At 40.7% G+C, this 26,682-nt stretch overlaps 1 protein-coding gene across 1 annotated transcript; it reads left to right on the top strand.

The window, feature by feature from the left end:
* Positions 1-87: 87 nt before the first annotated feature.
* LOC139442142 (polyribonucleotide nucleotidyltransferase 1, mitochondrial-like) lies at positions 88-25,926 on the top strand. The gene is made up of 27 exons (XM_071222945.1): positions 88-245; positions 4,226-4,286; positions 5,040-5,114; positions 5,734-5,839; positions 6,927-6,976; positions 7,767-7,830; positions 8,205-8,252; positions 8,507-8,620; positions 9,984-10,170; positions 10,852-10,903; positions 11,870-11,927; positions 13,049-13,087; positions 13,762-13,855; positions 14,771-14,873; positions 15,334-15,404; positions 16,743-16,779; positions 17,219-17,285; positions 18,244-18,333; positions 19,140-19,300; positions 20,505-20,576; positions 20,829-20,892; positions 22,338-22,421; positions 23,012-23,095; positions 23,858-23,964; positions 24,254-24,306; positions 24,579-24,657; positions 25,354-25,926. The coding sequence occupies exons 1-27, from the start codon at positions 88-90 to the stop codon at positions 25,477-25,479; spliced, it is 2,304 nt and encodes a 767-aa protein (XP_071079046.1). The 3' UTR covers positions 25,480-25,926.
* The last annotated feature ends 756 nt before the right edge of the window (positions 25,927-26,682 follow it).

Below are 26,682 nucleotides of genomic sequence, written 5' to 3'. Positions count from 1 at the left end.
TGTTGATCAATATTCGAGGTGCTGTCACACCTAACTTCAAAATTTCCGCCAAACTTATTCTCGTGAGATCTCGCCGGTCCATTCAAAATGGCTGCGCCCATGAGAGCGTGTGAATGTTTGTGCAAATGCACCGGCGGGCCCTATGCACGTATACGATATTTATTACAATTCAAAAGAAGATCACATTCAAACCCATGGAAAAGTGGTGATTATGGGGCAACAGTCGAAACTGAAATTGGAAATAGGTGAGTAAAATCGCCGGAGGACACTGTTTTTAAGAACAAGTGTTTCTTAATTTCGTGTTATCGAGTTCAGATCAGGGTGTATGTAAATTCGTAACCCAAACGAATTCATGCCCCCAAAATAAGTAAATTTGTACCCTAAATGGAGAGTAACTTCGTAACCCTGTGCTAAAAGCAATGTTGTTTGTTGTTTAACACCGCACTCAACAGTATTCCATCTATGTGACGGCAGTCTGTAAATGATGGAGTCTAGACCAGACAATCCTGTGATTGACATCATGAGCATCGACCTACACAACTGGTATACGATGACAATTATCACCCAAGTCAGCAAGCCTGACCACCCAGTCCTGTTAGTCGCCTCTTATGACAAGCATAGTGACCTTTTACGAGTGGATTGCTGAAGACCTACGGTCTTCATGTGTTAAATTACTCCATATAAAATATAACTAATATTTGGATCTATGAAAGAAATCTAATGATCTGGCAAGCGAAATTGAGATAAACATGGCCATCTGAAGTATGTTAGGAAGCCTCTATAAACCAACGATAATGTTGTCTTTTAAACAATGTTAAATGAATATAGGGTTACAGCTAGGTAGGGTCTTAAAGGGGCACTGTTCAAACGCAATTCCCCGGGACTGGTTGTTGCCTTTGTTATTGTTTTTTCCCAGTGAGTACCCGGATGTATAGCAGAAATCTAGACTAGTTCGCGACCTCTGCTGCGCCATTCGTAAGCGCATTAGTCGCTTTTATGGGTAGTAATAAGGGCGTATGGTCACATTGATGAACAAAATGAAATACAGTTTTCGAGATAATAAGGAAATGTAGGTATCTTTGTGGGTAGCATCGGTAATGGTGACGAATTTTTATTAAGTCACATGCTTGGTAATTTTGCGATTTTCGTTTACACTATTTTGACTTGCAACACAAAGTACATATTTCACCTGAGCATTGCTTTTTTTATAGTGTGTATTTTTGTTTACTGTCAAATGTGTAACAAATTTATTAAACGTCTAAATATTCAGTTATTTTACAAAGTTACTGAAAAACATTTCCATCTGTATTATTATGATAACGAATTCCAAACATTTTGATGTTTAATGTCATCACCAAGAGACTGAAAATGTTACGTTGAGAAAAGTACATTTCTATGTTGTTTGGCTTCTAATCCTTCATAATAATCTGTTGTGATGTTTGTAGGCCCTTTTGATCGTCTTAATCAATCTGGACAGATTTTTTAGTCAAAATGACTGAAATATTTACACATTTTATAAATTGCCTGAGAGAATCACATTTTTCAAATTGACGGTAATATATACACACTTACAAAGGAAAAGACCTGTGAAAACAACGTCTATCGCGCATTGAAGAATTTCCCAACCAAGACGTAGAGAAACAAGAACGAATCGGTTCAAATGAAGGAAAACAAAATGCAAATATCATAATTACAACCTACCAAATTTATGTGTATAAATCATGTAAATTTTAGGCAGCGTCCTTGTTCGAGGAATGTATCCGTGAATATCCACACAAAGGAACAATATCCCACTCGTCTGCAGATGTACAAAGAAACTTATTCGATGTCACGTGTCTCAGTAACAATCAAATATTTTAAAAGATATATGTCGTTTCTGGATATTATAACCTGTGTTCGTTTCTCAACTGATCACTTGGATTGTTTCAGGTGTTTTGCATAGGTGTCAAGTCTCAATGGTCGGCTGAGAAAGCCCACGTGACAACTATTTTCATAACGTTCACGGTTCCTAAAAAATCCATTGAGTGATAGATAACAATGATCAATCAATCAACGTATTATAAGTTAACCCTTTGAACAAAGTATGTTGTTTTTACATCGGCACTTCACGCCATGGTATGAGTGTATTCCCTTTGTTTTAGTAAACCTAGACATGTAAACACTCACTCTTGACATATCCACTGTGCAAGATAACAGTCATTAATCAATCAACATATTTTCTGTTAATCCTTTGATGACTAGGAACGTTCCGTTGATTTGCAAAAAAATAAATCCACTGATCATTCATCTCTTGCTGGGCTGCCACGTGCATATTACATAACACACATTTCACCTCACTTCAAACCTGGATTTAGATTGAATGATTACCCCAGACACAATAAATGCCAAATGGGAACCTTTGTCAGGTAATCTAAGTGGTGCTACCACTAATTGTACCTGTAATAAATTCATTTACTGAGCATCAAGTGAATGACGACAAATACACAAGTGAAGGGTTATACGAGAAAACGTAGATGTCAACAAGGGAGTTGTAATCGTATTATCGACGCAAGCCGAAATCCGAAAATGCTTTCACTGCATGGCTACTTTTATTAGTATAAAACTATAACCATCTGGGGTATTTCCAAATGACGACATCCGATGAGCTCCGCTGTTCTTTTTGTCTGCTTGTTTAGGCTGAAGAAATTAATTAACATGCGCCCTTTGTCGAAATCTGTATAGATCACAGTTAACCAATCAGTGTTTATGCAAAAATGCGTAAAACAAATATTGCCTCCAGCCTCCAAGTTTATTTAGCTGTCCTCGCAGACGGTAGCCCAGTCTCTGGTCACGCTCAGTTGCGTTGCGTATCATCCGGGTACTTATGGGGGAAAAAACAATAACAAAGGCAACAACCAGTCTGGGGAATTGCGTTAGATCAGTGCCCCTTTAATTTTAGAGCTACAAATTTACTTGGGGAACAAAATTTCAAGGGTTATGAAGTGTTTGGGGTATGAAATTACTGTAACCTACAGATAACACCCCTATTTGCAAAGTTGGTCAAACTAGGTGAACGTCTCCGAATAATGAAATCATCACGTGAGAAACGACTGCAAGCCATATGGTAGTGTCAGTACTATGGATTTTTTTTAATTTTTCATTCATCAGCATATAAATATTTTTAAAGGGCCTATGAGTACGTGTTCATGTAAATATACAGTTCCTCGGTAAAGTGGAAAGAAACAAAGGATTACTTTTAGAATTCAGTAAGAACACAGTTTGAGTGAATCTGCTGCAGGCTAGCTGGAATTTGCGACCTTCAGATTGTTGGCCCGACAAGCTAACCAACAGAGCTACATGCGCGACTGTTACACTATGTGCAAGATATATATATATAAGGGTTGAAGTAGTGAGAGACATTTACGAAGGTAATGGGTAGCCATGGTACATTCCCATGCTTACGAGTCTATTTCTCAAATTACGTCATCGGGTATGGTGACATGTTCACATAGTTTGAAGAAGCAGAAGCCACAGCACAGTCCTTTCCATGTTGCAGTCAATAATAGTTCCTACTTCCGATGACCAGGCCCACTGAAACATATTTCCAGATTCTCATGATGTGGTTCCATGATTTGTCAATCAGTACCATGTCTGTGCTTGTGGGTTTAACAAAAGAAGTCCAATGGCTGCATCACCTATGGTTTTCTCCTACACACCATGATAAGACTGAAAATCAAATACTGTTCAAAGTGGTGGAGGTAGCCCCAATCACTCACAGTTAGGGCTGGGACGGGTAACTACCCAGACCCGTGGTTAGTCACGTGATATATTGTTTAATGATAAAAATTATCTTTAACTCTATGGTTACACTACAAGTCACTAATGTTCACATTTCTTTCTGACTATGCACCCATTCCTTCTGACTTTTCATATGGTTGAATAAAGATAAAACATGAATCAACTTCAATGTGTGCATGACCAGATCGTTTTATACGTGTATGTAAATATGTTTTGCCAGGGCTACAGTTAACAAAATCCCAATCGGACATTTTGTACCTGTCTCTTGAGACCTACAGTGAGTACCCAGGTAGGGTCAGGTAATAGGGGGGTGGGTACCCAGGTAGTGAATTGGACTCGTCCCAGCCCTACTCACAGTGATATGATTAGATTGATGTGTTATACTGTTTGCAAATTGAAGTGTTGATCTCTGATACAGAAACTATGACATTGTTGTCCCATGTTGCAGGCCATTCAAGATCTCTAGTGGGAAGCTGGCCAGGTTTGCTGATGGCACTGCAGTTGCTCAGGTAAACAATTAGGTCTTTATGCATACAAGAAAATCATTTTTTATCCTATTACCCCATGTCCATTAAATTTATATGTTATAAAGTACAGATTCTGCAACATGATGCATATGGTAGGAATGAAGTCGGTGTAACTACTACTACTACTACTACTACTACTACTACTACTACTACTACTACTACTACTACTACTACTACTACTACTACTACTTTGTATACTATGGTCCCGTGAAAATTCCGGGTTATAATCATGATAATAGGTCTTCAGCAGCCCATGCTTGCCAAAGGCGACTATGCTTGTCCTGAGAGGCAACTAACGGGATCGGGTGGTCAGCCTCAGCCTTGGTTGATGCATGTCATCATATCCCAATTGTGTAGGTCAATGCTCATGATATCAATCACTGGATTGTCTGGTCCAAATTAATTTTTTTACAGACCACCGTCATATGCTGGAATTTTGCTGAGAGCGGTGTTAAATAACATATTCATATATATGTGTACATATTTATTAAGCATTAGCCTCCATCACATGTGCTAAGTCATGCTTAGAGTTATATGTGAGGCAGAGAACTTTGAAATTTATTTATAAAGAAAAGAGTGTACATTCCTTCCCATTCTCAGTAATACCAAGCTTCTATTCCAACACGATACCCAAAATGGCTTTTTTTCCAAGAATTCTAGTTCTGCGATGGAACTGAGTCCCACGTAGATATACATCATGTACATATGTATGTTGTTGAATCTATATCCTTCCAGCATGGTGACACATCTGTGCTCGTGACTGCTGTCAGCCGTGACAGATCTGTCCAACAAAACTTTGTTCCATTGACAGTAAGTTTCGCTTGTACATAGAGGACATTGAGACTGTCTTGAAGATGTTGAAGCATGCCTCGTATGGTGTTTGTGTGTTTTGCACATTAATAAGGGTGTTGTTTCTGGTTACCCAAGGTACGGAGGGATAAGCTAATGGTTAAAAGAACAGGGCGTCAGCGTTCTCCTCCGAGCTTACACGGCTCTGCTCACCTTATTCCGGTACAGAATGTTTTGCTCCAGTGACCATACCACGGGTGGTGGCTTATCATGTGATCGAACATTTCTCTTGTTTGTAAACAAACACACTGAAAACATATCCTGGATTATGTTTTTTATCACACTCGCCTCCGCCTCTTGGTATCAAACCGAACACAGGATGCATAAAACCCCATGTACCCCTTGTGACCCTACTGCAACGTATAATATTTTATCCAAAGTGTTGTTGTTTTTGGCTGGGCTGTATTATTAATGGTAGTAATAAGAAAAGGCTACCACAGGAATTAAATTTTTGTCCAACTAATTCTTACAGTCAGTGGATTTGTACACTAAAGTGATTCAGAGTAAAATGCCTTGTAACATGTATTCAAGGCAGATGTCCTTCATGCTGCTAATGTCGGTATGTTGAATGTGATGCCAGGTTGACTACCGTCAGAAGGCTGCTGCAGCAGGCCGCATCCCAACCAACTACCTTCGACGAGAGATTGGGCCATCTGATAGTGAGGTCCTCACAAGCAGACTCATTGGTGAGACCTTTCATTCTGATACAGATTTCGATGTTCTTTGTATTCGAGTGCCAATGGCGAAGTTGAAATCACAATGGCATGGTTATAATAAGGACTCAAGATATAATTTTGTAACAAACTAAGCTTGTGACATTGTTTATATTATGAAAATGTGATTCAAGTACTTTTGAAGCTAATTTGGTCAGACACAGGCAAATTAATGACCAAACATGCCAAATGAAGGCACTGTATACGTGTATTCACAGTATGATTAACACAAAAACACTTGCAGAAGAAAAGGAGATGATCAATCCCAGTATGAAGGAAAGGTGCACACTTCTAGATAACAACTGCTACATGACTTAGATGAGTTAAATGCAGCTTACAGGATCCATCTTCCCGAGGCAAGAGAGTTAACTGACTATAAAAGTCCAGTTTCCACCCTTGCCGAACTAGGCTGGTATTATGGAGTTACATTTTGGCTGGACAACGAGTCTATGCATAGTCCAATCAAAATCGCGCACCGAAATTGAAATCCGGTTTTGGTCGACTGCAGGATTTGCAAAGCATGTGCACCGCTAACTCGTTGTTAACAGATATTTTCTATGTCTTTTCATGTTTTAATAAAGGTGCTCACGCGATTTGATGCACTTTGCGATGTAAGACTCGTTTTATCACAATATAGATCTTGATTATCGATCAGATCGTCTTGACTGGGCACCACCGTTTTGTTTGAAGCAAATGCAAGTGATACAAGAGGTTGAATCTGATTGGTAAATAGGAGAGGCATAGAAAGGACATAACTCGTAATAGCCACTGGTGGCACTACGATCGAGCCCAGGAATTCCAGCCTAGTTTGGCAAGGGTGGAAACTGGACTTTTAAAGTCAGTTAACACTCTTGCCTCGGGAAGATGACAGGATCGGGTGGTGAGGCTGACTAGGCATCTGGGATGTGTCCAGGGTCTCTATCAGACATACACAACATTATGCATGAACCTTTACATTACACACACTTGGATGTCCACGATGTATATCCTGTTTCCAATCTGGATTACATTGATGAGGGCAGTACATGTAATTTCACTCATCATGTCATGTTTCTTTCAGATCGATCTATCAGACCTTTGTTTCCTCAGGGCTTTTATAATGAAACTCAGGTAGGAATTTCCTTTGTGTGCGTAACCAAATACTTTTTTTAATCACTTTGATGTCATGTGTACATGTTCAGGTTGAGATGAGACAAATAGCTGCAGGTGTAATTAAGATCTTGCTATTACAAAGTAGACACAATTTATGGATAACAACTTCTTTAATAAAAATGCCTATCAATGCCTATCAAAAATGCCTATCAATGCCTATCAAACAATTCTCCTTGCCATTGTTGCTCCTGTGGCACAGTCGTCTAAGGCGCCGCGATTCATTGTGCAGAGTTGCGTCCCTTGGGCACGCCAGAAACCTATGATTGTGGGTTTCGAATCCCGGTTTGCCCCAATTATGTTTCTAGGTTTGTCAGCACCGTACCCGTGCTCGTGGGTTTCACCGAAGTGGTAAACGTCTGAGACCTGCATCACTTAGGGCTTTCCTCCCACATTAAGCTGACACGCCGCGATATAACTGAAATAATGTTAAAAGCGGCGTTAAACCCAACTCACTCGCTCACTATTGTTGCTCATACAAAAATATACATGCAAGTCACAACATTTCTGATCGGAGATTATTTGTAGCTGAAAGTGAAAGTACATTAAAACTGACTGACTGTCAAACAGATCATCCCATTTCCACTAGATCAGTCTTTTGATTACTGTTATCAAAACAACAAACCTTTAACCCTTTGGTAATTTTTGTTGTTTGATCTCTACAATTGAGATGTCGGGGGCAGATGTTTGTCAAAGGTTAACTAAAATGCATCATGTGATAGTTATGGCAATGGTTTTTTTATTATTTCAGATAATGTGCAACTTGCTTGCAGTTGATGGAATGAACGACCCAGACATTATCAGTATAAATGCAGGTATGAAACTGAAGTATTAAGATGGATGTACTAGCATCTTGTTATAACCGGATATATGGTTCCTACCCTGATATTGCTTGATTATTGCTGAAAGCGGTGTAAAACCATATCCCTGTTTCAGCTTTACTCCTCTATAAGCTATGATATAAGTTAAATATCATTGAACATGTCACGAACAGTGGTGAAACCCAGCTTACACCCTCATTATTCCTCCGACATTCCTTCATGTAAGCACTTTAATGTCTACATTTAACATCTAAATTTGAAAATTCTGAGCAGTAAGCGGCACTGTTCCAACTCACTCGGAATACTGGCATCTTGAAAGTAGTGGACGATCAAACTTCTCTTTATGCTTACTGTTCTTGTGTTTCCAGCTTCAGCAGCCCTGGCAGTGTCTCATATTCCGTGGAACGGCCCTGTAGGTAGGTGCAACAAGTTTAGGAGCACAAGATGGTCGACTCCAATTTTGTTTTCAATCTGGTGTCTTAACTCAAAATCCTTTTCATAGAATACATTATAAATGTTTGGAAATAGATAGAAAAATAAAAGATTTTAAGATAAACTCTCAGATAATAAATCCTTATCATTAATGTTTCTTATTTGACATGCAGTAAGATTATAGGAACATTTGGAGCTTGATGTTGTATGAGTATGTAAATTTGAGCTGTTGCTTCAGGTGCTGTTAGAGTGGGACTTATTGACAATGAAGTCGTTGTTAACCCTACGCGACGTCAGATGTTTCAGAGTACGCTCAATCTGGTGATAACTGGTTCAGAGCATGATAAAGTGGGTGAGTTGCTGTTAGCAATATTCCAACCATGTGATAGCTGAACACCCAAAGATTCAAAGAATCAAACCCAGGTTTCAGTGACATGAACTGACACACTAACCACTAGACCGCTAGAGGTGGACACCTTGACCCCATTGACTCTGGGTCTGTACTGGGTTTGTTTCTCACATTTTCCGGGGTTGTTCCAGGGGGAGAAGTCACACAACACAATGACTGCTTGTCGTAAGAGGATCAGTCGATGAGACTCGCTGACTTGGTTGATGCATGTCATTGTATCCCCAATTCGTGGATCGATGCTCATGATGTCAATCACTGGATTGTCTGGACCATACTTGATTATTAACAGACCTCCATCATATAGCTGGAATATTGCAGAGTGTTGCTTTAAACAAAACAAACAAAAACACACAACAGTGAGCTGGCTGATCTGGCATAGCATCCTACCCCAGTAGTGTTAATCTATGCTCACACTATCAGTTACAACTGGTTTGCTTATACCAGACTGAGAGCTACCAGCATTCACTCACAAGACACAAGCCCATGGGTTCCCCAGGACAGGTCTAGTAAGGTAATGAGGGTCTAGTGAGTGAATATGGTTTTACGCTGCTTTTAGCTATATTCCAGCAATATCACGGCTGGGGACACCAGAAATGGGCTTCACACATTGTACCCATGTCGAGAATCGAACCCGGGTCTTCGGCGTGACAAGCAACGCTTTAACCACTGGGCTACCTGACCGCCCCGAGGGTCTAGTAGTTACAATGTGTGACCTGAGCCCCATAAAGCAATCAAACTGCAGTCATACATTGTTAATCATGCCCGGACCCACCTGTAGAATTTACAACCTGTTGTGACTTAGCTTGAATATTGGTGACTGAGGTGTTCAGATATATTTAACTCTTTCACAAATGTTGATGATAATAATGTGCATATTTATAATATAATACCCCAAATCCACACCCTAAAGCATGCTCAAAACACTAAATTATAACCCCAGTCAATGGATCAGTGTGCACTCAATTTTCATTCTCAGCTCCCTTGGGAGTATACAACAACAGTCACACTACCATCTCATCCTACCCGGTACCCATTCACTGCTGGGTGATCACAGGCATATTTTGAACAAATTCACTTGCCTGCAGAGACACCACATGTTTTTTAGTTTGGGGCAGGACAAAACACTCAGGGGTCAAGCCCCCGAACACAGTCACCCATCCATCTACAGTCTGAAACCAATGTTGCTCAACTTCAACCAATGTTGCTCAAGATGTGTGAACTGTGCACTGTGCTCAGGACCACGTATGACAATCAGTATGCCATAAAGCATTTCAGATCATGCACATACCTTTGTTCCATGTTACAGTAATGCTGGAAGCCTCAGCCAACAATGTCTACCTACAAGACTTCCAGAAGGCTGTGAAGTATGGCTTGAAGGAAACACAAGCCATCATAAGACAGATTAAAAAACTCCAGAATCAAATTGGTCAGGAAAAGAAGGAAGTTCCGCCAGTCTCTGCACCCTCGGAACAAATCACAAGTATTGTCAAAAGGTAATAGTAATAGAATTACCATTTTATTTTGTATATATATCAGCTGGAAACTTTCTTGACTAAAAACAATTCTGTTTTCACAAATTTGTTTCTTGTTTAAATCTGAATCCAATTCCCATGAAGATCCGGGTAAGAACTGGGCCCACTTGCACAAAGCGATCTTAGCGCTACAACTATTGTAAGCCTATGGCCTATGTTAAAGTATGGGAGTTAAGATCATCTTAGCGCTAAGATCGCTTTGTGCAAGTGGACCCTGGTCTTCAGCAAGCCAAGCTTGTCATAAGAGGCAACTATCGGATACCATTTGCATAGATCAGTGCTCATGATGTCAGTCTCTGGATCGTCTGGTCCACACTTGATTATTTACAGACTGACGTCATACAGCAGGAATATTGCTGAGGGCAGCATTAAATAACAAACAAACAAATTTAAATCCAAAAGTGTTCACAGGTAGCCCAGTTGCTCTGCAGTTCAGTGTGTAGAGTTCTGTCACATATTCTGGATGGGTGCTGGGTTCCGAGCCTCTAGCTACCATCTTGAAATATGACTGAAATATTGTTCAAGTGGCATCTCACTCACTCATGCTTGTTTCAGGCAGTGCAACGTTTTGGCTTAAGGGCCCAGCTGTTGAAGAATTCTGACAAATCGTGAATGTATATGAGGGCATTTTGTTTATTTCAGTCTTGCAGAATTAAAGTTGAGGGATATTTTCACGGACAGTTCTCATGACAAAGTGAGTAGTCACACAGGTATGCCGTGCTGAGATGTTGGCAACTTAAGCAGACTGTTACTGTCATATTACTGGTGTTCCAAGTAACAGAAGTTATCCAACATTGATCAGTAGCCCCAAACAACCAAGCAATCGAACGCAAGTTTCCATAATTTGCAACTTACTTGATTCTTCATGTGTGTCTTTGAGTCTGCATGTACTTCTCAGATGAGACTGTATGCTTGTATCATGTCAATAGCTACATTCATTCAGGGTTAATTCCAAGTCAGTCTTATTAAAATGAGATCTTAGTCCTTGCTACCGCTTAACGAAAATCTGAAGACATCCAATTATGGGTCAAGTCAGAACAATTTTTAATTCGCACATAAGAGTGTCGCTCAGAAGATTTACTATCACGCAACCTTGAAAAGGTTAAAATAGGGTATTCTGAACCACAGTTACACTGTGCAACTGATTCCAGCAAAAATCTATCTTTTAATTCAATTTTGGATAAACATTTGAATGGAAAAGACTTTACATTGCCATACAGTATTGGTCATCCATTAGACATTCTACAATGTTCTTTTGTTCAGTTTTCAAATTTTGAATTAAGAATTTTGTCACAATATTTTTCAAAGCATAGTCTTGAATGGATGTCACCAGTTTAAAACTTGTGCTGTTAAGCTCAAGAAAGCTGCTTTCTGATTGGCTAATATTGAATTCTTGTTAGTCATTTCATTGGTTGTCAAAGTGGATGAAAGGTCGTTCTGATATGACCTGTAATGGGATGTCCTCAGGTCATTGTATAGCGGTAGTGAGAGTGAGTGAGTGAGTATTGTTTTACGCCGCTTTTAGCAATATTCCAGCAATATCACGGCGGAGGACACCAGAAATGGGCTTCACACATTGTACCCATGTCTGCTTTTAATGAGATTGATTTCAAGTTGAGAATTGCTTCCCATGAAATTACTATGTGTTAATGGTCTTCAGATATCAAGAGATGTAGCTGTGAGGAAAGTCAGAACAGAGGTCGTGAGAGATGTACAAGGTGAGGTTGTTTCTTGTGCTCTCTCTGAGCAACTGGTTATTGATTAGCTTCTACTCATGTGGACCAGCGTTCCTGTTTACCAACAATTACCAGTCTTTTTATGGTAAAATTAGGCTTGGATTGGTAATTCATGTGGAAGTCCCTTTCGACCGGAAAATAAAACACCTTTTAAATCGTTGTTGACCAAAACATTGGCAATATTCATATATTAGTATATTTTTCGAATGAAGTCAGCTTGTCTGTTAACCTTAGGGTTTTCATTGTCTATTCTTAGTTCAGGAAATAACATTTTGCTGTGCTTCAAGGTTAAATATCTGTTTATAGTGACTTGAACCAGAGTGAATTATTAACGAAAGAGAGTTAAAATTGTGATTGTGCCTTGTGCGATTGACATGTACATTTAAGTTATTTTGGAGATGACATCATTGAATTTGTCTGCCATACATTTTTTACACTGCATTGAACATGATGTTGAAAGAATTAAAACTACCAGGTAGGTAATTTTCATATGTTTATTTATTTGTTCCAAGTTGGGACTGACAAAAGTTGGGGGAACTGGTATTATTTTTTTTTAGAGTTGCCAGTCCACTGGGACTGGGACTGGCACTTTAAAAAGCCAGTGGGAACACTGGTGGCTTCTACTAGGCGTGGCAGACTAGACCCCAAGTACTCCATGCTTGATATAAGGGCTGAACTGTGAGGACTGAATGTGTGATTGTGTTACCATGACTTGCCTGACTAATGGTGTGTTCGGTCCAGCATCAGTCATCTACAGACTGCCTTGATATAGCGTGAATTGAGTTGACTGTGGTGTAAAACAACATTCACTCACTCGTGTGGCAGTGTGTGCTTGTTTCATGAATCTGTGTATTTTGTGCTGATCAGATGGCCTGTTGATGATGGATAGTCTCACTCACTCACTCACTCACTCACTCACTCACTCACCCACTCACCCACTCACTCACCCACTCACTCACTCTGACCATATGTGTTTGTTTTCCATTGCTGTAGGTACTAAATACATTTTTCACTGTATTACTGATTAGCATCAGTCATTTTTCAATAAATAATATATTTTCTTGTTTTTGACCATGGTGATACGATAAGTATTCTTTTTCTAGAGTCCCTGTTACAGAATGGTGCATCCCCCCAATCAACTGGTGAGTATCTGAATGACTGGCATCAGTGCTGGGAACTAACAGAATAACAGCCTTGTGTAGCTCTCATTCACAAAGACCTGTGAATCATCTGCCATGTTTATTTAACCAGATTTTCAGAGATTAAATTGATCTTTTCCCCTCACCTCTATGGGGTTTCTGGGTTAGAATGGGTCCCCAGCAACCTATGCTGACCGTAAGTGAAGTCCAAATGGATCGGGTGGTCAAAAAAGTGAATTAATTTTATGACGGGTCACGGATTGCTTACTGCAGCAGGGAATGAGAGAAGGGGTGCACTCTCCTTTCTAAGATGATGTCACTGCAGTGTAACCTCAATGGAATATCGCTGCACTTTAGGAATTGAGGGAAATGATTAAATACACACGTTTTTACACATTTGATAAACACGGTTGTGAGTATTCTCTCTTGTTGTTATCTTCCCTGTATCCATGACAACAACATGGCGGCGACTGACCATGCTGAGTAAGATGTTCTTTAGTACGTAGAAAAAGAATCTGCATGTACAATCAGTGTCAGTCACTGTCAAACACTTAAGCTCCCAGTATATCACAATATGTATTGATACAGATCCCTAATCTCAATATATTGCAATGCAATTATTTTGCCCAAACTGTGAGCATCACTTTCCTATGTTTACATTCATGTTTGTGCTGCAGATCAACCAGAAGTGGATGCTCAGGCCATACATCAAGCATTTGATGCTCTGTCAAAAGAAATATTTAGGAATCTCATTCTGGATGAACACAAAAGGTAACGCTTTCTCACAAGGATCATAATCATATTTTTGGCAATGGATTATCTAGTTTTTTTAATGTGAGCAAGTGAGTGAGTGATATTAGCAGCCTGTAAAGATCCAGGTTAGAAAAAAGGCAACTATGCTTGTCGTAAGAGGCGACTAACGGGATCGGGTGGTCAGGCTCGCTGACTTGGTTGATGCGTGTCATCGTATCCCAATTGCGTAGATCAATGCTCATGATATCAATCACTGGATTGACTGGTCCAGATTAAATTTTTACAGACCCCCATCATATGGCTGGAATATTGCTGAGTGCAGTGTTCAATAACAAAAAAAGCAGGAACATCAGGGGTTTCTCTTGTTAAACTATGTGCTGGTAACCAGGACAACACTTCCTGTGCTTCCTGTTGTCAGCTGAAAATGACCATGACATACATGGCTGACATGACACTCCCCTCCTCCGTGGTGTAGGAGATAGTGTCTGCCCGGAGAGTGGAAGGTCGGTGGTTTGGTCCCTGGTTGCATCATACTAAAAGACGTTAAAAGATGGTACTTGTTGTTATCCTGCCTGGTGCTCGGCATTAAGTGGCTAACACAAGGACTAGTCAGCTTGGAGTCAGTATAATGTGTCTGAGTGGGATATACTTGTCAAACTGCATTATTCCAGGCTAGTACAAGCAGCCACACACACTTGCATGCACATCACTATATAAGGGCAATAATCCTGAACAAGATGTTAAACCCCACAGTCACAGTGATATGGCTTGGGGATTGATGATGGCTATGAAGTCATTGTGTTGCTATAGAGTTGTGCCATTTGCAGTACTTGTTTCACAGTAAGTCAAATTCAACATAACCTTAGGGACGAAACCTGAAAAGTTAAACTGGCTACGTGTGACACACAATATTTGTGCGTTTGTGATTGACAGATGTGATGGGCGTGGTCTGAGAGACCTGAGGGACATATCCTGTCAGGTCGACCTGTACAAGCCACTGCATGGGTCTGCCATCTTCCAGAGGGGACAAACTCAGGCATGTTTTCAAGAGATTCCATTTCTTGAGTAATGTTTTGTTTTGCATTTAAACTTATAAGCTGTGGCACAAAATCATTTTCAGATTTTGCTTACATGGACATTCCAGGGTAGATTTCCAGTCCCCCACACTTGTACAAACTGGCTAAAACTTGCTACACTCTGCACTTTGTGTTCAAAATGGCGAGTTATGCAACAACTACGCCTGTCATCTATGCAATGCTGGTTATTGTTGAAAGTTTATCAAAGGAGATCATTTACGAAGTGTTTGCAATTTATTAAACTGAAAAATGCAATTAACAAGAATATATCAGATGACAAGCCACTCAATGTTCAGTGCCATGATTCAATAATGACTGTTACAAGCACAATTAAAACAATTCTACCCTTGAGAGAACTGTTGCGGTACCAGTGCTGCAGTGAAACATGTCAGCCTAGTGAGTGCAATGTGCCTGTTGCAGGTTCTGTGCACTGTGACATTCGACAGTCTCGACACGGCCTTCAAGTCCGACCCCATGTCTGTTGTGGCAGGGTATGTACTCCTACCTTGCTGGGCCACCTGTGTAGTAGTGCTGACCTATCCTGACTGATTTCTTGGAAATACAATTGTACATCCTTGAGGTGTGAACACACAATGCCATTTAGAAAGTAGTTACATGTAACAAATGTTATATTTGGGAATACACTTTCTTAGTAAAGTACAGATTCTCGTGGGTTGAGTGGGACTCACATACTTTTTATGGTTGAGTGGGACTCAAGTACATTTTCAGGTTGAGTGGGACTCAAGTACATTTTCAGGTTGAGTGGGACTCAAGTACATTTTCAGGTTGAGTGGGACTCAAGTACATTTTCAGGTTGAGTGGGACTCAAGTACATTTTCAGGTTGAGTACAGATTCTAGTACTTTTTTAGGTTGAGTGGGACTCAAGTACATTTTTAGGTTGAGTGGGACTCAAGTACATTTTCAGGTTGAGTGGGACTCAAGTACATTTTCAGGTTGAGTGGGACTCAAGTACATTTTCAGGTTGAGTGGGACTCAAGTACATTTTTAGGTTGAGTACAGATTCTAGTACTTTTTTAGGTTGAGTGGGATTCAAGCCAAAAAGCACTAGAATCTGTACTTTACTTGGAAAGTGTTATCCCAAATATAACGTTTGTTACATCTTTGGGGTGCTTTTTATATTTTCTCTCAAATATCTTGACATTAGAACATCAGAAAATCTCAAATTATAACTGTGAGAGAACAACTAAATTCTATTGTGCCAGAAGTGATTGATTCTCTGAATAGAAGCGGATTGTGTATAGATGGAAAACCCTTTCTATGACCGTGAGAGATGTTGCCATGCCCATGGGCTTCTTGTAAGATCTGCATCACTGCTTTCTTAGTGCATCAAACTGACACCCAATGATATAACTGAAATACTAGTAGCGGGACGATATACCGATGCATCGGTGGATCATGATTTTTACTGCTCGATACAGTCGATCGCAGTTGCAAACTATATACATGTAAAAGATATCGATTCTCACCTTAAATGTTTGCTAAAATAACAAATTAGTAGTGAAAGTTAGTTGTAAAAAGGTAAATATTTTCATCCATTGCACCTTATTTGATACTGCCAACAGTAAATCGCCAGTGATACTCGGTATTTGGCCATCCTGTCTATGAAATAGATGGCTTATGCACCACAGATAAGAACACATGCATGTATCATGATACGTATCGGATCGCATAGTTGGTGTGTCGTCCCAGCCCTGTGAAATACTGCTCTAAACAGCATTAACACTCACTCACTCAAGACTTTACTAAATGTGCCTCAGTGGAAACCTTTCCACCCTGCAATAAGAGCATTTGTTCTGTTATGTTTCAGAGGTCTTAAAGAAAAGAATTTCATGTTGCACTACGAGGTGAGAAACTCAGAAATAAGTCACGAGCTACAAAATTACTGCAGTATTGACAAGATAAAGTTGTTACAGTTTGTAAGGATGTGACCTACTGGATGGAGGTTATGACCCTGAAGCCAATATTCACTGCTTACGTTTGCTGCCCTGTTGTGACGTGTAATGGTTCATTGTGTGAACCCAGGAATAGGTTGACATAACAGTATGTGTTATGTGTGTTTGTTGTTTAATGCTGCACTCTGATTGTCTGGTCCAGACATCATTTACAGTCCGTCATCATACAGCTGAAAAACTGCCGAGTTTGGTATTAACTAACAAACAAACATGCAGAAAAGTATCAAAAAGTAATTGCTGACAATTCTTCAGTGTATGAACATATATGAGGTGATACACTTCTGCTGTAAATATATACATGTAATGGTCAGCTGATCATCTTTGTTCCCAGTTCCCACCTTATGCCACTAATGAGACCGGCCGGATCGGTGCCAGCAAGAGGAGAGAGTTGGGGCATGGTAGGTAGGTGGTGCTATGGCCATGATAGTCACTTTTGTCATACAGTTGACTCTTGTTCAGTGGCAAATCAGTGAACTCAGCCCCAAAAATATGTAATCAACCGGTTTAAATACTTTATCTTTTACTGTCTGCATGAGCCCTCAAAAATGACACTGAGTACAGTTATCTATGATAATAAATTATAAATGAATCAGCTGGACCAAACAAGCATATCTAATTGTCACTATTTTCTAGTTAAACTGGTTTCTGCTTGACAAGATTCGACTGTTGTTACCTGTTGTGTCCAACTGAAAGGCTAATGTTCTCTGACTTCTATGATTTCATATTCTATAGAATCCCAAACTGATACTTTAAAAATGACAAGCATCATTTCATTGTTTCAAAGTATTACATTAGAGATTCAAACATGCACTCGCAACTTGTTAACGTTGTAAATTGGATGACATTATTTTTTAGGGGGAGGTGTCTAGTAAGTTGTTACCCATAGATGTAGCCAGGCTACGCAGTGGCCGAACGAGGGCATTCAAAAGTGGGCGAGATATGACAATCGGTATTGGGAGAAAAAGTACAGATAATCGACTTAAAAATTGTGAGAATACCGGGGGAATACCAAATGTAAACCCCACTTTTTCATAAAATGGACTTGTTCGTCATTGCTGAGGTCAGATTATATTCAGGGAGTCATCGTTATTCTAATACAAGTAAATGTTTTTAAAGCATTTACTTTGTATTGACTCTATCAAAATAGCTGTACAAAATGTTGATGTTAAAAGAAATAAACGACTCATGGTAGTTGTATCATACAATAAAACGCTGCCGTGAGAATAAACCACTCAGGGCTCCGTCCCTCATAGTTTATTCTCCCTGCAATATTTTATTGTACAGTAAACAACTCCGAACTCATTGTTTGTTTCTTATGTAAGAAAGTCTTGAGTTTGCCTCTTACTCTTTCCACAGGTGCGCTGGCAGAGAAAGGGTTGAGGCCTCTGATACCCTCCAACTTCCCCTTCACCATCAGACTGACATCCGAGGTGTTGGAGTCAAATGGTGAGATCATCATCCCTACTACAGGCTCCCTCATTGATGGGAATTATGTTTATATGTATTATTACGATCATCAACATAAATAGGCTTCATGGATTATTCCTATGTGCAGGAAATTATAAGGCTCTTGCCCATTGCCCAAGACTTGTGCTTGTAGTGTTAAACAGATCCTTTCAGCATGTGTGTTTGTTTTTTGTTCCACTCTGCAGTAATTCAACCATGTCATGGCAGCCAGAAAATACTGGAATATTGACCAGACAAACCAGTGATTGATATCATGAGCATATACCAGGCTGACAGGGTGCAATGACATGCAATTAAACAAGTTACCAAGCCAGATCAGGTCGTCTATTCATTTAGTTGCCTTGGACCACAAGCTGAGTTTACCGGGACCTACTATATACCTGATTCCCGTATACGTGCTGGGTGTTTTGTATACCCATGGGGGGAAATACCTGAAATCTTATGTTGGTGTGTATAATGTGCACCCTCCTCTGCACTGTTTCATTTTCTGAAAAAAAAGTGCACACTATACACAAGAATCCTCAGTACCCAGAATCTACACTGCATGAGTTATTTTTTTTTAATTCCTATTTTCTTTAAATTACTGAACCCTTGGGGACTCCAGAGTAGAACTGGTTCCCACCACCCAGTGCTGGTCCTAAGAGGTGACTAAATCGATCAAGGGGTCGATCTTGGTGGCTTGGTTGATGCTGAGCATAGCCCAACGGTTTTGAATGTTGCTCATAATATCAATCTCAATCTTTGACACTGTCAATGTTAGAAAGAGCTATGTTCTTCCTGATTAGGTTCTTCCTCCATGGCATCCGTGTGTGGTGGTAGTCTTGCCTTGATGGATGCCGGGGTCCCAATCTCAGATGCTGCTGCAGGGGTGGCTATTGGACTGGTCACTCGCACTGATCCCGAGAAGTCAGACATATTGGAATACAAGCTGTTGACAGACTTGCTGGTATGTGTGAATCTTAAATATTTTTACGTTTTTAGCTCATATGACTCATCTTCCCGAGGCAAGGGAGTTAACTGACTTTAAAAGTCCAGTTTCCACCCTTGCCGAACTAGGCTTGAATTACTGGGCTCGATCGTAGCGCCACCAGTGGCTATTACCAATTTTGTCCCTTCTAAGCCTCTCCTATGGACCAATCAGATTCCACCTCTCGTATCACACAAAATGGTAGCGCCCAGTCAGGACGATCTGATCGATAATCAACATCTATATTGTGATAAAACAGGTCTTACATCGCAAAATGCATCAAATCACGTGAGCACCTTGATTAAAAACATGAAAGGATTTGGAAAATATCTCCTGACAACGAATTGGCGATGCACATGCTTTGAAAATCCTGCAATCTGTACCACAGTTTACGAACCGGATTTTGATTTCGGTGCCCGATTTTGATTGGACTATGCATAGACTCGTTAGTCCAGACAAAACGTAACTCCATAATACCAGCCTAGTTCGGCAAGGGTGGAAACTGGACTTTCATAGTCAGTTAACTCCTTTGCCTCGGGAAGATGATACGACTGAAAGTCAACTGAGCTGATGTTGTGGTCTGTTAACAGTCCAAGTTAAAGATGACAAAAGTTAATAACAATCTGCTAATGACTGCTAAACAAATTCTGATTACCAAGTTTAGTGTATTAATAACTGGTTACAATTGCAAATTAAATATCTGAATTATTTTTTTCTCATCTCCTGTCATCTCCTTTTCAGTTTCCTCTCAAACACAAAGTAATGTTTTTATATCCCTTTTTGGCTAGATTAATTTCTCTGTGGATTCATTTTACATATATATCTCTGACCATTAAAATATAGTCTCTGTATTTTGTCATAAAGATATTCGAAGAAGGGAAGGAACTATATTTTTCCATCTTTTAAGCCCTCCATATTAAAGCTCTCAACACAGAAACAACAACCCTTGCAATATGAAATGGGTGGTCCTTAACTTCTTTTGACTGGTATATTTTAAACAACAGACAAACATATCCTTTGTATCCATTGTATCCAAGGCAGAATGTTTATTTTTCTTCATATTTGTCCAATTTTCTTCCATCTGCCTGCTCCCACTGAAACTGAGAATGGTGATGTTAAGTAACACAACGAATATGATGGATGTCCTGAACACAGAGATGTTTATTGATATGTTTGTGTGTAGGGCATTGAGGACTACCTCGGTGATATGGACTTCAAACTGGCTGGAACCAAGAAGGGAATCACAGCCCTACAAGTGAGTACAGGAACAGTTTTGGATGTGTACAGAAATGAGAAATGTCATTATTTGTTTACATATTTCAGCTGTAACATGACAAAATTATACAATTAACAAACAGTGTTGCTTTATCTAAGGGAGATAACTCCAGAATTGGAATTTTATGCACCTTTCTGAATACATAATCCGTTTCTCCATTTCCCTCTGTCCCCTCTGTCTTGTTGTACAAGATGGACACTGTTGATGAGTGTATTGTTTGTTTACATGCAGGCTGACATCAAGTTGTCCGGAATTCCTGCTAAGATTGTGATGGAAGCTATACAGCAAGCAGCAGGTATAACAGCTTGTTCTGCTCATTGTTTGAATAAGGGTGTTTGTTGTTTTACAATGCAGTCAGCAACATTCAAGGTATAACTTGGGTTTAAATAATCAACCCTGGGCCCAGCAAACCAGTGATGGATAGCATAATTCACATACCATGCCATTGGGGTATGGAGACACACCACTGGGGCACGGAGACATACCACTGGGGCACGGAGACACACCACTGGGGCACAGAGACACAACACTTGGGCACGGAGACACACCACTGGGGCACGGAGACACACCACTTGGGCACAGAGACACACCACTGGGGCACGGAGACACACCACTGGGGCACGGGAACACACCACTGGGGCACAGAGACACACCACTGCGGCTCGGAGACACACCACTGGGGCACAGAGACACACCTCTGGGGCACGGAGACACCACTGGGGCACAGACACACCACTGGGGTATGCTGACACAACACTGGGGTACGGAGACACACCACTGGGGCACTGAGACACACCACTGCGGCACGGAGACACACCACTGCGGCACGGAGACACACCACTGGGGCACAGAGACACACCACTGGGGCACGGAGAAACACCACTGTGGCACGGAGACACACCACTTGGGCACAGAGACTCACCACTGGGGCACTGAGACACACCACTTGGGTATGCTGACACAACACTGGGGCACAGAGACTCACCACTGGGGTACAGAGACACACCACTGGGGCACTGAGACACACCACTTGGGTATGCTGACACAACACTGGGGTATGGAAACACACCACTGGGGTACAGAGACACACCACTGGGGTATGGAAACACACCACTGCGGCACAGAGATACACCACTGGGGCACAGAGACTTACCACTGGGGCACTGAGACATACCACTGGAGCACAGAGACACACCACTGGGGCACAGAGACTCACCACTGGGGCACAGAGACTCACCACTGGAGCACAGAGACACAACACTGGGGCACGGAGACACACCACTGGGGCACAGAGACACAACACTTGGGCACGGAGACACACCACTGGGGCATGGAGACACACCACTGGGGCACAGTGACTCACCACTAGGGCACGGGGACTCACCACTGGGGCACAGAGACACACCACTGGGGCTCGGAGACACACCACTGGGGCACGGAGACACACCACTGGGGCACGGAGACACACCACTTGGGCACGGAGACACAGCACTTGGGCACGGAGACACACCACTGGGGCATAGAGACACACCACTAGGGCACGGAGACACACCACTGTGGCACTGAGACACACCACTGGGGCACGGAGACACAACACTGGGATATGCTGACACACCACTTGGGTATGCAGTGGAACCTCTAATCTCTCCTAATTGGATGGTAAAAGCTCCTAATACTGTACAGCTACTCAATACATTATATTGGACAGCAGTTTTCTATCCTTTGCCATGTTTATTACAGATGCGAAGTATGAGATATTGAAGATTATGAACAACACACTGGCTAAACCACGAAGTTCTCGCAAAGAAAATGGTCCTGTAACAGGTACCAGGTTCTTATTTCATTTGTAAAGTTAAAAAAACATGAAGGTAGATCGCAAAACGGTGATTTTTCAATGAGAAAAGATTTGTCCATTGTCTAATTTAAGAAAATGAGCCCCATTTCCTATCATTGTCTTATTGTTATGTGAAGGTTTTAGTGACTTATGTTGCCGCGAATAGCTGCAAAATTGCTGATGCGGCGTTAAGCAATATTCACTCACTCACTCACTAGTGGCTTATGACTTATTTTGAGAAATTTGTATTCATTTTCAAACATCTTAAAATTTCATATGATAATGGAGATTGGTGGCCATGATACAGAGCTAAACTGTTTCAATATTCGTAAGAACTTTAGAAGTGCTCTGAGTGATATTTAAAGCCACAATCAATTTATTTCATAAATATCCATGACCCTATGGCCTTCATGCTGAATAAAGATTTGATTGATTGATACGGTGACGTCAAAGAGTTTCCAGCAAAACATTATCATACATTAAAAAGTAGCAAATTTTCTTAGTATATTTAATGCAAAATCTTTTACCATTTGTTTTGTATTTGATTTCTGTGTGACAGTCTTGTGTTGCCATGTTGTAGAGACATTGCAGGTACCGCCACACAAGAGGCCGAGGTTTGTGGGAGCGGGCGGCTATAACCTGCAGAAGATCCGCAGTCAAACGGGTAGGTAGTGGTAGACTGTAGATCAATCTATTTCACGCAGTTGGGCGGTCGGGTGGCCTAGTGGTTAAAGCATTCGCTCATCACGCCGAAGACCCGGGGTCAATTCCCACCATGGGTACAATGTGTGAAGCCCATTTCTGGTGTCCCCTGCCGTGATATTGCTGGAATATTGCTAAAAGCATAGTAAAATCAAACTCACTCACTCACTCACACACACTAACTATTTCACACAGTTATTTCACTTCCAATGCCTTTCTCTGTCAAGATATGACATACCCTTAGCAGTTGCTCATAATATCAATCACTGCACTGTAGTGTTAAACACTCACTGTATATATACTAACACACAATGAAACCGCAAACATTAAGATCAAAATGACAAGATGTGTTTTTGTGCTCAAGTCCATCTCGAAACACATTGAATGAGATTCGCACCCACACAACAAGATTCTTGTTTGATTATCTCATGCCTCAGTAATATCAATATAATCATCTCAATATTCAGAACTATATAATTTGCAAATAAAATGTGATTACCAAATATTAAAGATATTAGAATATTTTTTTTCAAAGTATATCAGTACATATATATTCTTTTGTGAGATCTTTGTGAGCAATACAGAGAGAAGGAGACACATGGAGATGAAAACAACATAGATTCTATAACTGTCTAACTTTAATTGTACCTTCGACTACAGTAATACAACATCCTTCACTAAACACTTGCTGTACGTAACACTGCACTCACTTCTCTGTGTTCAGGGGTGACCATCACTAACATGGACGAGACCACCTTCCAAGTGTTTGCCCCCAACAAGGACGCCATGGAAGAAGCACGGGAGATCATCGACGAACTGTTGCAGGATAATGTCAGTTGCTGCAATATCAGAAGTTGTCAAAGTAACAAATTCATAAAAAAGATTATGATACAAAATATTCTATTGGAGTCAAAAAGGTTTTGGTGACAACAAAGTTAGTATTTGTCTTTTGGCATCCAAACTTACTCTTTATTATTTTTGATGATGTTATGATCATCAACAGGTTTGTATGTTTAAGTGCCTACATTGCCCAATACAAGGTGTATGCTATTGATAAACAATCCGAAAATGAGGTTGATTTCATGTTGATGATGTCAGTAGATATTTTCTTTTGTTATAGGTGCCAGAGTTTGAATTTGGTGCTATATGTACAGGGAAGATTGTTGAAATCAAGTAAGTTTATTTGTCTGAAGCTGTCGAACCGTAAAAGTTTAATTGTACATGTTGGAAAGATGTAAGTGTTTTTTCATGCATTTTCATTTTGCTGTTTGTTGCTCACACTGTTTGTTGTCCAGATTTGATGTCTTCAAATCCTAGCTTGACAGGCTTTAATGTATCTGACACAAATACACTTGCACATTCAAGATCAATCTGTGTGATAATGCTATAAATTTGAAATGATATCGATTATTAAAAAGCACTTTGTGTGTCATGTGTTTGTACAGAGAATATGGTGTGATGGTAGAGCTCCACCCCCGACTGCAGCCTGTTCTCATTCACAACTCTCAGCTGGATATGAGGAAGGTAGGTAGCCCTCAGTATGCCCTGTTCATGCTAAGGGTGATGCCCTGATTATTCTGTGAGCATGCCCTGGGTATGCCCTGATTATTCTTTGAGCATGCCCTGATGAGGCTGTGAGTATGCCCTGAGCTTAGTGGAATAAGTCATAAAATATGTCATCTGAATAAGTGACAGGTGCATAACACTTATCCAGTAATCTGAGGTGCTGCAATTTACTTTGCAAAGTTACGTCCCTTACCCAGGCCAGGATCTGCTGGCTGTGGTTTGATTTTTTTTTATAGATGTAACTCATTGGTTTGTCTGCACCATACCTGTGCACATGGGATTCACCAAAGTAGTAAGCATGTCCAATCTGGCTCACTTTAGGTTTCCCTCTTACATTAAGCTGTCACACCCTGATATGACTGAAATACTGCTCAAAGCAACTACTCAATACCTAACTCAATACCTAACTAGATACCTAACTCTCAACATCACTCATTATGAACCCATCCACTCACTCAATACCTATCACACTCACTCATTCATTCACCACCTCACTCACTCGCCACCTATCACACTCATTCACTCAGTCACCACCTATCTCATTCACACTCACCCACTCACTACCTATCTCACTCACTCTCACTCATTACCTATCTCGCTCACTCACTCACTCACTCACTCACTCACTCACTCACTCACTCACTCATGTTGCAGGTGAACCACCCATCTGTGCTGGGGCTTGAGGTGGGGCAGGAGATCAGGGCCAAGTACTTCGGGCGGGACCCGGCCAACGGTCGGATGCGGCTATCTCGGAAGGTTCTACAGACCACTAGCAGATAGATGTGAATGCTACCATGTCACAGGAGTATTCTGACACAGACTGTACACAGTAACACAGTCAACAGGTTCAGCCTTTTCACCATGTGTTGGAACAATGGACAGTGCCTGGGACTGATTGATTCTTCAGCTAAACATACCACATGCTACAGTCATCAATTTGGTCCATGAATCTTTGAGAGCGGTGGAGTCATCCTCACAAATAAGGCTGGTCCTGCTTTATTGACTTGGTTATCCATGAAACTACTTGTCAGACAGTTTGAGGATCTAGTTCTGGTTATGTATATGCAGCATGGGAGTTTTGATCATCTTAGCACTACAATTGCTCTGTGGAACAGGGTCCTTGTCAGCAGTGGGAACTCCCTTGTTGGCGCACTGAAAGACAATGCTTGTGATTTAGGAATATTTCCAGTACACCTAGGAAAGTCTTCATATCTGTGTGCTCCTCATCAGAACCAGGTGATGAGGACCAGGATGCCAACTAATAAACTGTCGTCAGTACCTAGAGTCACTGTTGGATAACTCACTGAAAGTTGGGTAACTAAAATATGATATTCACATTAACAATTAGGTTAGGTACCATTGTCAGGAAAAAAACACTAGAATTATTTTGTACTGAGAATGTAGGAACTTATCTATATTTCTTTGTGCACTGAACCTTATCAGAAAAGAGAAGTTGATTGTGAGCACCTACCCTGGATTTGAAACAAATACTGAACCTTGGTCTGTCAGTAACATACCCCCGACCTTGTCTCCAAAACAGTAAATGTCACTATAGTTTTCCTCCGACATTGAAATGACATCATACTGTAATGCCCAACTCACTCACCGGTACACTGACGGACAAGAGCCAGCTGACTGGTAGAAACTTGAAGTGTCTTCTCAGAACTCCTGTCTGGAATTTGTCTAGTCAAGGTTTTTACTGCTGAAATCATTTTTGACTGACGACACAAGATATGCCACAAACGTATACCAGGATATGTACATATTGTTTGGTTTGTTATTTGTACATATGTAAATGTCTTGAAACAGATGTGAAAATATATGATGAAAAGAAGAGTAAATTTTGTGTTGTTTATTCCTTACAGCTAAAAATGTACCCACGTTGACTCAGCGCTGGATTATGCCAGAACCAGTCCGCCCACATGGTTGCCAGATAGAGCCAACTGGCTCCAGTTTGATGTGTAGACAGTTTGCACTGACACC

This window comes from Haliotis cracherodii, unplaced genomic scaffold, assembly GCF_022045235.1.
Source record: "Haliotis cracherodii isolate W230 unplaced genomic scaffold, xgHalCrac1.p SCAF_5, whole genome shotgun sequence".
Lineage (NCBI taxonomy): Eukaryota > Metazoa > Mollusca > Gastropoda > Lepetellida > Haliotidae > Haliotis > Haliotis cracherodii.
Note: the sequence above shows the minus strand (reverse complement) of the source record. Positions and strands in the feature narration are given on the sequence as shown.

Excerpts from the sequence above, each read along its gene's own strand:
- LOC139442142 (XM_071222945.1), top strand. The coding sequence starts at position 88 with ATGGCTGCGCCCATGAGAGCGTGTGAATGTTTGTGCAAATGCACCGGC. Across the intron at positions 6,977-7,766 it reads GCTTTTATAATGAAACTCAG|ATAATGTGCAACTTGCTTGC; the intron begins GTAGGAATTTCC and ends TTATTATTTCAG. Across the intron at positions 23,965-24,253 it reads ACGAACTGTTGCAGGATAAT|GTGCCAGAGTTTGAATTTGG; the intron begins GTCAGTTGCTGC and ends CTTTTGTTATAG.